The sequence below is a fragment of the Microcebus murinus genome, chromosome 24 (genome assembly GCF_040939455.1).
Source record: "Microcebus murinus isolate Inina chromosome 24, M.murinus_Inina_mat1.0, whole genome shotgun sequence".
NCBI lineage: Eukaryota > Metazoa > Chordata > Mammalia > Primates > Cheirogaleidae > Microcebus > Microcebus murinus.
Window position 1 is genome coordinate 23094914 of NC_134127.1, and position 15432 is coordinate 23110345.

The following is a 15432-nucleotide window of genomic DNA, read 5'->3' on the forward strand; positions in this document are numbered from 1 at the left end:
GATATGCCAAACAATTCCTTGCTATGTCACCATGTCCTATTCCTGGCACCGCAGCCCTGTGTCACATTCTTCTATCTTCTGTGGCATGTGACAGAAAGTTGTTTGTGTGGCATATGATTAACAGAAATAAACACATCAACTGTTTTTGGTTTTCTGAGGCCCATGGTGATGCTTAAAAAATACAAGTGACTAGTGCCAGCTTAGAAAAATAGGACTGATTAAACTATTGGAGCAAAAATTTTATTCAATAAGATTGAGAATTTCCCACGCCCCTCAATTCATATGAATATTTTATATGTTGTTGACACTATGAAGAAAGCCCAGAAGATACGAAAACTATTTTGGTTGATTCTTTTGTTTAAATGCTTGTAACTTTGGAAACTAGTAAAGTCAAATTAAATGCTCTGAATTTTAATAGCATACAGCTTAATGTGAATAACGTGAAATTACTTGATTTATACTGAATAACTATTTAAAACTGAATAGACTTGAACAGAGGGCAGAAGAGTATAATAATGTATCTGGGTGTGAGAATCAGACAACCAAGTGACTTTCAGCAAGTTACTTTTTCTCAAACTCAGTTTCCTCTTCTATAAAATGCAGATGAAAGTATCTGATATGCCTATGGTTAGGATTAAATGAGATAATGCAGTAAAGCACATTGAGTACAGTGCTTGGCAGATGGTAAATGTTCAAAAATGTTAGTTATTCTTTCTTACTAAATGTTATAAGTAAGCGATCTGTTTCTAACACATAACATCATGTTCCTAAACAAAATTATGTTAGACCTGTAAAGGGCACAAAAATGCATGTTTTCAATTTTCCCCTACTCTAAGCTAAAAACAAAAAAGAATTAAACTGCTCTAAAATCCTGCATCACTCAGAATTGCACAAATCTTACCACACTCATGGAGTTGATAATTTTTCTTTTACTTGCAACACAAAGCCAACTCACAATTCTAGGCCATATCCAATATTTAAATCTATGCATTAGTCTGCCTCATGTTAGCAGATTACAACTCAGGATAACAGTCCTGGAGCTCTTCATTTGAATATTACATTTAAAATGAACCTACTCATCGCATCTTAGTAGAACCCCAACAGAAATGTGCGTGTGAGAGTTATTAGTGTTGGCCTTTAGAGCCAAGACAACTTTATTCAAATAATATAGGTAGTTAATATTATATACTTATTAAAGCATCTTTTCCTTTCCTGAAGGACTTTACACACCAGACCTTAAAGATAACCTATGAAGGTTTATCTGAGAATAAAATTGTTTTATTTCACATACTCTCATAACCTGCCCCTATAAACGAGCAATTCATTTGACCAACACATTAATATAAATGCTTTTATTTTAACCCATTTAAGTCTGTGAGCTTGTATTAATATGTTCCTCCTTATACCCACATTATCATTCTTGAGGGTTGATGATTAAAATCAGTGGAAAACAATCTTTTGAGGTCAGTTTCCATACTGGAGCTCCAACATACCTAAGTTCATCCATTTCCCTCTTCTTCTTCATTTCTTCTTTTTCTTTCCTTTTCATTTCCTGAATTTGAGCCTTTTTTTCATTCCTCTCTTCACGATCTCTGCATTCCTTCTCTGCTGCTAGGTCTGGGAACCGCTCCACTTTGGTCTTTTCTAATCGGTTCAGGATCTCATTTACTTTCTTCTCCACTGTCACAATTTTTACCTTCAAGGGAGATACGGGAAAAAATATTGCATCTTTATTTTTTTCTCCTATAAGAGGGGCAAGGCTCTCCAGGGGTTTAGCAACCCAGTTTCCCTTTAGAAAACATACATCATGCTCAGCCCTCAACAACAATGATGTCAGACAGGAAAGATGGATAGGACACTCCATTCAGTATCCAGACTCCGCCGCCTCAAGTGGTGCCAAACACTTACATCCTTTTGCCTGTGAAAGCCTATCTGCCCCACATCCATGTCAGCTGTTTTCTTCAGGTTAGACCACGGCGTATATACCACATTAACGTTGTTCATCTTGCAGCCTGCCAAGAGAGACTGTCTTCAACATGCAGGCAGGATGAGACTGAGCAATGTGTTCCCCTGCCCACTGGCAAATTATCATAATCCAACAAGGGAAATGGCTTCCAACGAATAAGTCACCCACTGTTTCAAACCACCAAATACTATTTCAAAAACCACCCACAAAAGGCAAATGGTAAAGCTGGCATTAAACATAATGCAAATGAAAGTATTACAGTGGAAAACTGGGGTGCACAGATTAGCTCCAGGGACTTCAGAGAACTCCCTAAGATTGAATGCAAAATTATCATGTGCATTTTTTTAAGAGAAAAGGACCGAATACATTTCCTCAGGTTCTCAAAGGAGCCCTGAACTCCACAAAGGTTGAGCAGCAAGAGAAAGCCATGGCGTAGGATTCAGGAGACCTGGACTCTGTCTGGGCACTGCCACAAACCAGCTGTGCCACTCTGGGAAAGTCCCCACAGCTCTCTGAATCTCAAATGAAACATGAGGAAACTGGACTGGTTTAATAGGGTTTTGTTTATTGTTTCTTTTAGCAGTGAAACACTTTTAATGAAGAAAACATAAAAGTCATCGAAGCAGAGATACTCTGGATGAAAGGGGTGCTGGGTCCCCTGTTCATCTCCTTTTGTCCCCTCACACCACCCCCACCACATGTGTGCCCTCAGGCTACAACAGCTTCCCAGGCAGCTTTGAGATTCATAGTTTAATCATTGATCTGATGCGCTCTCCGGTCTGTCCAGATGAGACAGCAGGAGATTTCAATGTTTATTAAATCTTCATGTACGCTTGAGAAAGCTGGTGACCACCACCTTACCCAATCAAAGTTAACATCACCAAAAATGGGGCAAAATGACATCACGTGCCATCTGACTATAATGTGAAAAGCTTCACTTATGTAGTATTCCTGCCCAAAAATGCACAGTGGGATTCTTATCAAGAGGAAGCATCAGATGAACCCAAACTGGCAGGATACCCTACAACTGGTCTACACTCTTTAAAAGAGTTTTCTTTGGTCGGGCGTAGTGGCTCACACCTGTAATCCTAGCACTCTGGGAGGCTGAGGTGGGAGGATCGCTCAAGGTCAGGAGTTCGAAATCAGCCTGAGCAAGAGCGAGACCCCATCTCTACTAAAAATAGAAAGAAATTAATTGGCCAACTGAAAATATATCTAGAAAAAATTAGCTGGGCATGGTGGCACATGCCTGTAGTCCCAGCTACTCAGGAGGCTGAGGCAGAAGGATTGCTTGAGCCCAGGAGTTTGAGGTTGCTGTGAGCTAGGTTGATACCATGGCACTCTAGCCCGGGCAACAGAGTGAGACTCTGTCTCAAAGAAAAAAATAAATAAATAAAAGAGTTTTCTTTTTCCTGGATCAGAAAAAAAGGAAAGGCTATAAATGGACAGTGTGGGACAACTGCAAAACTTAAATATGGGCTGTATATCAAAAAATATTAATAGTATTCTAGCCATGTTAAATTCCCTGAATTTCACAGTTATTTAAGATAATGTCCTCGTTCTTAGGAGATACATGTTGAAGGGCCATGATGTCTACGAGTTTCTTTCAGGTGGTTCAGTTAAAAAAGTTAATGAGTACACTACATGTAGCAGGAAAGCAAATAAGTGTGGAAAAATTTAAAAAATTGGTGAATCTGAGTAAATGGGATATGGGAGTTGTGTTCTTCCTGTAACTTTTCTGTATGTTTGAAAGGTATTTTTCAAAATAAAGTTTAAAAAACATCTCTATGTGCCAGGCACCATGGGTAATACACACAGGATGAAGCAACAGACCCTGCCTTCTAGGATGCTAAAGGAGGGGAGATAAACACATGAGTAACTTCAATTAAAATGAGAACTAATCAAATCCTGTTGGAAAGGTATAAGTAAAGTGCTAAGGTGATACAAAGGCAGCAGGGACCACTCAAAACTGGGGAAGGAAAAGGCTACATGGAGGTTAGTGAGCTCAGTGGTTAAGACAGAACACTTTAGAGTCAGGCAGTCTGACTTCAAATCCAGTTGCTACTATACTTCAGAGCTCTGAAAGCTTGGGCAAGGCAAGTTCCTTAATTCTCTTTAAGCTTAGTTTCTTCCTCTATAAAATGAAAATAATACCAAACTCAATAGAGTTGAAAAATAACTTGTGATGTTTTAAGCACAGGGCTACACATGTAATCAACACTCCATCAACGTTAGCAATTACTACCATTAATTACAACTACTATGTGGACCTTGAACCTTAGCTTGGATCTGGATATGTGATGACTAAGGAGGACAAACTCGAGGGCAGAGGGAACAATATACACAAAGGTACAAGGTTGGAAAACAGCATATACATGCTTTGGCTGGAGTGTAAAATATGGGAAGGGAAAGAAGTCTGTAATCAGATCACAGATGCTTAAATGCCAGCTTCAGAAGCTTGGACTGAATGTATAGAGGCCAAGGTGAGTTACAGAGTTTCTAAACTTTTAGATAGTTTAGTCTGGCAAGATCCATTGGGTAAAGGTAGAATAGGCTGATTTGATGACAACAGACAAGTTTAAACCCAACTGAAGGTAGTCAACCAGGAAGGAAAATTTTGTAGCTACACAGTGTCCTTTACAGATCTCATAACAACGACCATTTTCTTCACTCCTTAGCACATCCTCTGATATTAACTCATGAGAGTAAGACCCTTGGGCTTAGCTCCTGATTTTGCTAGGTGAGCTGACACTGTGGAAGGATGAAGAGGAGAGAAAAGAGTAATCTAGTCTCATGACTCTTCCCTCCTCTGTTTTCTCTAGAACTAGTAAACTATGAAGAGATTAAGAAGAAACAGGCTGGGCTAAGAATAAGGAGTCCAAACCTCTTTTAACAAAGGCATATCTGCCAGCTAGAGGTGCATGGAAGGGACAAGGACATGTGCAGGAAGTTGGAACACAAAAGAAAAGAGGATAGTGATTGTTACAGCCATTTTTTATTTCATTAACTGAAAATCTCAACCAAAAATTTAAATTCTGTTCTACTTATAAAATGGAATGTCCTAAAACCCATTACAATTTGTTGATTTATAGTTTAAAAATGAATGGCTCTATAGGCCAGACTTCTACCTTCTTTGTCTAGGTACCTGATTCATTATTAAGGCTGCCTAAGTGAAGATTCAAGAAACACAATCTACAGCAGGCGTCCACAAACTACAGTCGGCGGGCCACATGTGGGTGTTTTTTGCCTGTTTGTTTTTTTACTTCAAAATAAGATATGTGCAGTGTGCTTAGGAATTTGTTCATAGTTTTTTTTAAACGATAGTCTAACCCTCCAACGGTCTGAGGGACAGTGAACTGGCCCCTGTTTAAAAAGTTTGAAGACCCCCTGTCTACAGGGACTGGGGTATGATGCCGGGCTCCTGTTTTATAATCCCTACCCTCTGGTACCTGTAATCAGCTATGGGTCTGTCCTATGTTTATCTTCTACCCAGACCATATTCTTTCCAACTCTCTGATCATCCCTCAACTTCATATCAAACCACAATTACCCTTATTCTATCTACGTCTACACCTAAAATCCAATCCACTGGATTATTCTTAGAGTATTACATCCTGGCTGCCCCTCTTAATCACCACCTTCACCACAATAATCATTCCTCTTGACTTTTAATGACTATTAGATGAAATCTTGTATAGCAGGAATAAACAAGCACCAAGCACAGTAAACCAGGCCCGACCTAAAATACGTAGGCCAACTGTTTTAAACACACGCTGCACATCAGAATCACCTGGAGAGCTTTTTAAAAACTGACACACTCAGGGACCACCACAGACCAATTATATAAGATTCTCTGGAGGGTAACGAAATCAACTGACTTGACACCATCACAATTTAAGGGGCAAAAAAAAAAAAAAATATGTAAAGGGAGGAGGAAAGAAAGAAAAAGCAGAAAAATGTGATTTAGAGACTCTAGTTCTGGAATCTAATGACAAATAATGGAAATGAAGATATCAAACAACATTAAAAATGAAGCCATGAGACACGTCTCTCTGGCTTAGGTATCAACATCACCAAATTTCCAAAAGTCCCTTTACAAATACCCTTCAGGGTAGGCACATCTAGATAACCTTCTATTCAAAGTAAGTTAACAGAATAAAAAGAGCTGAGACTCAGATAGGACCATGAAAATCAGAGGAGTGAGGAGATGAGATTTTAATTCTTTGACAAGCAGCAAAATTGCCATCCATCTTAAAGAACAAAACAAGGCAAACACAAATTATGTGTTATTCCTTCGGCATAAGCCAAAGTCAATAGCATGTTCTCTAAAAGGTAATCCATTTCAGACATAAAGTCAGTGCTAATTCTAAAAACACCACTAGGAAAACTGACCTTGAATGCTATTAGCCTTCACAAGGTGGGCACAGTCCATCAGCACTTCCTTTGGAATGTCTTCTATATTCTCTCCCTGAAACACAAAAATAAGCCAAATGGCCCACGACCTCATTATTAATTCATACTGGAGCACCCAAAGGGCATTTGCCGCCTTCACAATTTTATTATAAGCAGAAGCTCTTTAATTGTATTACAGAACATTGAAAAAAAGTAAATTTACTGTGGCTATTATGGGAATATTTATTAAAACTAAGAGAAGGCAGTAATGTGGAAAATACACCCAATAAGTAAAAAACAAAAAACAAACAAAAAAAAAACATATGGAAGAAAACTTCCAAAATATTAACTATAATTATGTCTGAGTAATTTTTGTTCTCTTTCTTTTCATTCTTACTTCTAGAAACCTTGTGGGGAAATGGTGCCTATTTCTTAAAACTGGATGGATGTCTTCCTGGCTGAGGTACCTACAAACTTCCTCCTTCCTCAGAGAAAACTTGTAGTTTTGGGTCTCAAACATCTGGTAGGTCATCTATCCTCAACCTTAATCAGGGAAAAAAAGCTCTTCTTTCTGTTCGATCTCACCCATTCACTGTAAGGGAGAAATAACACAGAAATAACATTGATTCTTTTCCTCTATAGAAATATATATCAAAATCAAAGATGAGTAAAGGAAGCAATTCCAAAAGAACAAAAATATTTCAGAGGCAAGAGCAAGTGGAAATCGATTTAGTGCTGACTCCTACTAGACATGGGATTATAGAAACACCTCTGTCTGGAAATATAATAAAATAGTCCATCTAACTAAATATTTGAGATAAGTTTATTCCATTATGTTCCTAAATTTTTTTCATTTTAAATGGAAAACTCTCAAATACATAAATTTTGTCCAAAAAATAAGTGATCTGAGTTTGTCACTACTTTAAAGATGTATCTCATCCTGTGCATATCCCCAGCCATTTAAAGAGGATTTTGAATTTAACATCGTAATAACATATTGTCATTATTATGACTATCAGCCATTATACTAGGCTATAATATAGTGATAGGGATATACAGAAGCTGACTGACCCTGTACTTAATAAAATAAAAATGAATAATTAATAAAAAACCCAGCCACCACTTTTTGAGTACCTACCATAAGCCAGGTACCAAGGAAATAGCCATAAGAAATGGGATAGTATTATCCTCACTTTGCCCATGAAGAAACCAAAGCTCAGTGAGGTTAAGTAACTAGGCCAAGGTCCCCATATCTAGTGAGTGACAGAGCAGAAAGATGAACCTAGGTTTAAAGCCAAGCTCCAAACCTGGCTCAGACTATGGTGCTTATGGGGTTCTATGGAACCACATAGTTTCTTTGTCCCTGATGTCTGGCTGTGTCCCAGTAACTCTTCTTACTATTAATACCAGTGGCTGTCACTATTCCTAAAGCAATCTCCTCTTGTTTTGCTACTTCCAGTATAGTATGAACAGACCAAAAAAAAATTATATATATAATTATAAATAAAATTATAATTAAATATAATATATAATATAATTAAATATAATGTATAAAATTATAAATATATAAAATGATATATATAATTATAAATATATAAAATTATATATATATAAAAATAAATAAAATTCTCTGGTACTAAGCTGGAGGATTAAGTTTAGAGTAAGAGAGCTCTATCTAAGTGGAGGGTCTAAGGGACTCTCAATATGTAAAGCCCAGAATTTTGACTGTGGGGTTTGTGCTATCTGTGTTAATAAAATAAGAAACCAAACCTCTAGATAGGTAAGATTTTTCTGTGGGTTTCAAAATCAAAGCCTAGGAAAGAACACTGCTGAGTATCTGTGCTCTTTAGGTATGGGTCAAATTCAACTGAATTTAACAAAAAACAACATTAACATATAGCCCTTAGCTCATGTCAAGCTTTATTCTAAGTGCTTTAAGATAAGCTAGCTCACTTAGTCCTCACAAAGACCCAATACAGATGAAACAGGCAGAGGTAAGTAACTTGCTCAAAGTCATGCGGCTAGCAAGCAGAACCAGGATTCAAAGGCAGCAGTCTAGCTCGACCTGGCGTCTGAACCCCTTAGTCTTACTGTATCTTCAACACGTGCTTGGCACCTACTAAGTACAAGGCCTATGCCCTCTACTGCTGGAAATCAACCAGGTAAAAGTTCCTCAAGGAGCACACACTTTCAAACTGATACATTGTATGTGTCCAAAAGAAACTCAGATTGAATTTCTATTCAAATAAGCCAATTGGTGGTAATGTGAATTTGGGACTACCACCATTACTTCCACCATTATTTCCATTTTCCGATACAGCAGACACCAAAGAAAAAAATTAATCTGTACCAAAAGGAAACTTGGTAACACCATACTTATTTTCTCCAAATCTAATAGTTACAAAATGGCAAGAATTTGCCTAGGCGAATTCAGAATTTACTCCAGCATGGAATTCATAATCCTCTTCCATTCCTTCCTTTACAGTACAGTCCTCAAAAAATAAATTGTGTCAGTACAGATGGGGCACAATGTTTAACCTCGCTAGTAAATTAAGAAGTAAATATTATGGCCATAATGAAGTAGCATCTTGTATTTATCAAAATGGTCAAAAGGTTTCTTTTTTTAATCACAAAACCCAAAAAGGTTTTGGAAAAACTTTAAATAGTAGATAGCATTCTAAACTACTTTCAGAGGGCAATTTGAAGAGTTACCAAAATATGTATCCAGTAATTCCATTCCTAAGACTTACTCTAAAAAATAGCTTAAAAAATCCAAAACCAACCCAACCAGAAAGCAGTTCATAAAAAGATATTTCCTGGTTCCACCTAGAGAATAGACTTAGAAAAAGAAAATAAAAAAAGATATTCCCTAGAGATTTATAACACTGATAAACTACAAATAACCTATATTCTGATAAAAGAGCTTTCATATTAATTGTGGCATACTACTAACTCAATGCAGGTAGTCAAAACAGTAAATATAAAAATTATAGGCTGGGCACGGTAGCTTACACCTGTAATACGAGCATTCTGGGAGGCCAAGGCGGGAAAATCACTTGAGATCAGGAGTTTGAGAACAGCCTAAGAAAGAGTGAGACCCCATCCATCTCTACTAAAAATAGAAAAAGTAGCCGGGCATGGTGGCGCATGCCTGTAGTCCCAGCTACTCAGGAGCCTGAGGCAGGAGAATCACTTGAGCCCAGGAGTTTGAGGTTGAGGTTGCTATGAGCTAGGCTGATGCCATAGCACTCTAGCTCAGGCAACAGAGCAAGATAGTAACATGAAAAAGTTCATAAACTGTCACTTTAATACAGTCAACCAGGGAATGCCAAGATAAAGTGTGGACCGAAAAAAAAGAATTTAACTGCACTACAAATGACAAATGTAAGATATGATATCACTGAAAGGGGTGGGGAAAATGCAGCTTACATGTAACTTTGGAAAACAATGTTTTCACTGGAAATAGTAAAGCAGAATGACAAAAATAACTGTGCACAAGCACTGTACTTTCGTTGATAAAGCTGTTTTTCATAGGTTAACAGTTCCAGTACGTATGCATGTACTGGAGTCAAATAAATAAGTCCATGAAGGGGGACACTGGGAGGCAGGCTTCTCCTGTTGGAGTGAGAGGTTACAGGTGAGCAAGGGGAGGCTGGAATGAACTCTGTAGTAAGGGACTACAGTCAGAGGCATCAGTATGAGCTCAGGTTTAGCTTAACAGACACAGATGGTGAGCTACAGAAACAATTATGAGTATGTGTATACACATGGGTCAGTATACATACATATATTTCCTAGCTCTGTCACCTGAGGAGACCTGGAGGCAATGACTCTCCAGTGGTAGCTGGTACACTCAGAGTCCAGATGTTGCTTTGGAAACACCATTTACCAATAAAAGGAACTAGGGTTCCTTGGAGAAATGACTGATTCCAGAGCTGGGGCAGGGAAAATGCAAGATGAGCTCAGAGCAATTTGCCATGCCGGAAAGTAAAGACATGCTCAAAAACCAAAAGGATGGGATACGTCAGAGAAACACAGAAGCCAAGCTGAAAGGGCTGCAGTCAAAGCCAGTATCAGCAACAAAAAACAGTATCAGAATATAACTCAAAGTATGAGTCCATTCTCATGCAAATCAATGAGTGAATAAACAAATGGGGGAGAAGAGACAGATCTTCCTTCCATAAGAATTCCAAATAATGGGCCGAGGCGCGGTGGCTCACGCCTGTAATCCTAGCTCTCTGGGAGGCCAAGGCGGGCGGATTGCTCGAGGTCAGGAGTTCGAAACCAGCCTGAGCAAGAGTGAGACCCCGTCTCTACTATAAATAGAAATTAATTGGCCAACTAATATATATACAAAAAATTAGCCGGGCATGGTGGCGAATGCCTGTAGTCCCAGCTACTTGGGAGGCTGAGGCAGGAGGATCGCTTGAGCCCAGGAGATTGAGGTTGCTGTGAGCTAGGCAGACACCACGGCACTCATTCTAGCCTGGGCAACAAAGCGAGACTCTGTCTCAAAAAAAAAAAAAAAAAAAAGAATTCCAAATAATGTATGTAGACACTCCAGGAAGCGGAGCTTAATTCCATCCCTGATCCTTTTGAGTATGGGCTGGACTTAGTGACTTCCTTCCAAGTAACAGAGTAGGGAATGGAGAGAAAAGCAACTTACAGTGGAGAAACCTGGCAAACAATACCCTGGCCAAGCACTCCAGGTTCCCATCATCAGTGATGGGTCGTGTCAATCATGCACCTCCTAATACAATGTGATGAGAAGGACACTTCAACTCTGTGGTATTCTTCCCCCAAAACCCATAACTCCAGTCTAGTCATGAGAAAAAGATCAGATAAACCTCAATTGAGTGCCATTCTACAAAATACCTGAGCAGTACTTCTCAAACTGTCAAGGTCATGAAAAACAGGGAAAGAATGAGAAACTGTCACAGACCAGAGGAGACTGGACAGACAGGACAACTAAATGTAACAGGGTACCCTAGACTGGATCCTGGAACGGAAGGAGGACACTAATGGGAAAACTAGTGAGATCAAATAAAGTCCAGTCTAGTTAATAACGTGCCAATGTTAGTTGCTTTGTTTTGACAAATCCACCATGGTAATGTAAGATGTTAACAATGAGGAAAATGAGGTGAAGGGTGTATGAGAACTCTGCACTATCTGTGCAACTTTTCTGTAAATCTACAATTATTCCAAAGTAAAAAGTTTACTAAAAAAAAGCAATATATACCCCATGTTTCAACTATATCAAACACAAATATAGGCAGATTGGAAAAACAGTGTTGTATTACTAGTGGACATTTAATCTTTTCTCCTTTATTATTAATACTATTATGCTGCTTTAAACTTCCCAAAGAAGCCCCTAACTGGGAACATCTGCCTTCAGGGAGGCAGGAGCCTGAGAAAATGGAACCACAGGTGATATCCATTGGAGAAGACAGAAAGTCCAACATCTGAAAGGGAAAGAAAGCAGAAGTTGACAGACAGCACACGAGAAGCGGCAGGACAAGGCAGTGCTTTTTGCCGGGAAATATGTACTATGCCCCTTCTAAGTCTCAGGAATCACCCAGATTTTTCCATAGTGATTTTCTGGGGCGGGGGAAGAGAGCTCTTCATTTGCTAACTTTTAGATGTTCACACATATTACGTTAGGCAATTTAAATGCAAAAAAAGGATAAAGAACAAGATAAGATGCTCATCAGGAGAAAAGGTCATGAATCCAATGTTTAAATTCAGTTACCTTATGTAATCGAAGGTATACATGAGCCGAAGAGAGTTTGTCCACATGAAACCTACAAAGAATGAAAACCACTTTTAGCAAGAGGTACAAGACATCCATCTCCTCAAACCACTTGCATTTAAAGCACTCCATAATGAAAGGTGTTCACTCAGTGCCAACCACATGCTAAGCACCAGAACACAGTCACCATCTCCAAAGGGCTCACTACCAACCTAAGAGGTAAGGTGAACACTGAAAGTTATGCAGCTGTGTGTATTAAGTGCCCAGATGAGTAGAGCTAATCAATGTTAAATGCACTGGTAAAGGTGATTTTTCAAGTGATAAAAAGAGCTATCACTGACCAAAGGCTTTGTGGAAGACCTCAGATTTGGCTGGTCCCCGACTGAAGCATAGGATTGAGAGGAAAACAGGAAAAAGAATTTTAGGTGAGAAGAGAAGGGAATGAAAGAAGTCAGTGAGACTCCAATGTTGCAAGCCCGGGAGACTTGCAGGACCACAGTTTGCAGGAAAAGATGAGGGTTTTGTTTGGGACTTCCTGACTTTCAAGCAACTGGATGACAATCCAAAGAGAATGTCAAGTACAGACAGAGTTGGAAGAGTTAAAGACACTAAGCAGAACACATCATGACACTGGCCAGCCCAACAATTCATCCAGCCCTGTATTCTAATAGTGACACTAATATGCATCTCGGGGGTGAACACTGTCTCTTATGACATTGCCCTAAAAACAGAGTGGCCTTCACCCTGACACCGTAAATCTTCCTCTCTTAGGGCTCCATCATCTATCAATTTAGTTAAATCTTTTAAAATCTATTCAACAATATGAGATATTAGATTTTTCATGTTTACAATTCATCAAACGAAGTTGGCTTTCTTTTGTCTTTCTAATACCCAGAGATGGCCCCAAAATCCTAGCATCAAACAACAGACAAGGTGACAGATGACTGTCACTTTGTGATTCTGTTAACTTTAGTCATATTGCTTCCTTAGTCCTTTCCTTTCCAGACAGAAGAATGTTCAGTAAAACCTTAAAGTCACCATTATATCCCATTATATATTTCTCTAGACATTTTCTTGGCATTCATGAATTTTTTAGAAGTGAAATGGTCACATGCTTGCATCTAGTACAAGATGTAGACAGTATGATTCCATATAAAAGTTAAATGCCCACTTTAGGGAGGTCAAATATCTTTGCTGTTCACTTTGGATACAGAAAAAATATTAGGCATTTTGGCAAATAGTTTATGATGACTCTAGGTTTTATTCTTAGTCATTACTGATAGCCTGAAATGGATATAACATCCTATTTATGTTTATCCAAGTGGTTCATTTACTCATTTGCATTCTCATATGAGAATTTCGTAATAATTATCACCTTTAGCTGGGCATTTTCCACGCAGAAAAATCTGTGTTTTTTGCAAATCTAAATATTACATCTCAATATCCTCTTTCAGAATCTTAGGGAAATACCACACTGGCAACCAAGATCAAGTGAGAACTAACTTCTCCCATTCCAACTTTTACTTGAACCAAAACACACACAGGAATACTACTGCTGAGATACACCAACTTCACACCAATTTCAGGTACAAGGTCGGTACACCTCTACAAAAGGCAGGGGAAATGGATCAAAGTATGGGGCTTTGGCTGAAAAGTTTAAAGAATTCAGCTCTATGAACAAACTATCTTGAGCAAGTTTCCTTAAAAAACAAAAACAAACTTCCTAAACCTCTGAAAATGCTTACTCAGAGTTTAAATTATGACTACTAATTCCTTTTGTCCTTCTCATCTTCCTCTCCCTGCTTAACCCCTGGTCCTTTACTGAATGCCTGCTGTCAGGCTTGTAAGCAGACCCCAAGACATCGTTCGCAATTTACAGGGTAATTATAAGATGAACAGAACTGGCAGTCAGCTATTTACCACTGGACACCCATAAACAAAAATATAAAAGGCAAGTTCTAGTTTTAATCACAGCAGTCAGGTGGTTGGCCAAGTCCAGAAAAGTAATTGATGATACACATGAAGCAGAACCAAAATTGTTACTTACCAAATATCTTCAGGCCAGCCATACTTTATCAGATCTTCATCTACAATGAGAGATAAAAGAATAAAGAAAAGATGAGAAACACTGTCAAATGAAGATATGCCAGGATTTATAATAAATTAAGAAGGGGAGAAATACCAATTCCTTCCATAATTTTTTCTCTCCCTTAATGGAGAGGAGGGTAATTAAGCAAGTCCTTGATGCTTGAAAGTATAGAAAAATAAAAATAATTTTCACAATTGAACATAAACTTCATAATTTTTTAATACTTCTAAAGCTCAAAGATATTTCTGTTTGATGATGATAAAACATTGACTAAACACTGACAAGTCAGATGTTTTAGAAAACTGATTCACCGTAAAAATACTTAAATGTTAAAATGATTTTTTGCTGAAACTTTTTTATATCATTTTCTCTAAGCCTTAGTTTGTCTTATAACTTTTGCTGACACTTTAAGACAATAGACTGCATTTTACTTCTTTAAGAAAAAAATAACTCCTCGTTTGAAAATTATAGAAAATTAAAAACAAATACCAGAAGTATAAAAAGAAAATTAAAATCACCTAAAATTCTACCACATATGGACATAAAAATCAGAAGAGATAGCTAAAAGAGTGAAAAGTATTAATAATTGTCTCAGGAGGTGGGGGTGGAAGATGGGCATTGGGAAGTATGGGCTGGGGAACTGATGCTTTTTATTATAAGCAATCTGTTACTATTTGACTGTTTAAACTATGTATTTGTTAGATAAAAATAAAAATTTAAAAAGTTCTTTGGAAACAATGACTACCCAATTCTATCATATCATATAAACTTTTCTATTGTTGACCCTTGAGTTGTTTCTAATTATAAATGCATCAATAAATATTTTTAAAATAAAGATGTCCATATTCTTAATTATATCCTTAAAGAAAAAATTTCTAAAAGCTAAAGTATTAGTTCAAAGAATATGCACATCTTTAAGGCTAATAATATATATGACTACAGAGAGGTTATATCAATATATACTTCCAATAACCACATTAATTTAAAGGTAAACAAAACATTCATATATGATGATTAAAATGTATCCAAGAAAGTATGGTCTACATAACTTGAATGGGATGTTTACTGTCCAGAAAACCAAAGGATGACAAATCAAGGATGTAGGCACTCTTAGCAACTGCAGACCCAGAGTTTTCTGAAGGGCTTTCTACTAGTGGAAGTGGGACTGAGCAAATAGCCAGCCCGTAGTCAGAAAAAGGAAAGGAAAATATAAAAACCTCTATTCCTCAGTCAGGC

At 37.8% G+C, this 15432-nt stretch overlaps 1 protein-coding gene across 3 annotated transcripts in view; it reads right to left on the reverse strand.

Annotated features, from left to right (window-relative positions):
- Positions 1-15432, reverse strand: part of CCDC25 (coiled-coil domain containing 25) — a 30632-nt gene that overhangs the window by 6859 nt on the left and 8341 nt on the right. Inside the window, exons 3-7 of one of the 3 annotated variants that reach the window (XM_012775379.2) lie at positions 14155-14194; positions 12108-12159; positions 6359-6434; positions 1909-2012; positions 1494-1696 (exon numbers count right to left, since the gene is read on the reverse strand). In XM_012775379.2, the coding sequence (XP_012630833.1) occupies positions 1494-1696; positions 1909-2012; positions 6359-6434; positions 12108-12159; positions 14155-14194 (475 nt within the window). Of the gene's footprint in view, positions 1-1493; positions 1697-1908; positions 2013-6358; positions 6435-12107; positions 12160-14154; positions 14195-15432 lie in introns of those variants that run through there. The other 2 variants (XM_075997388.1, XM_075997389.1) reach the window with 2 other exon arrangements.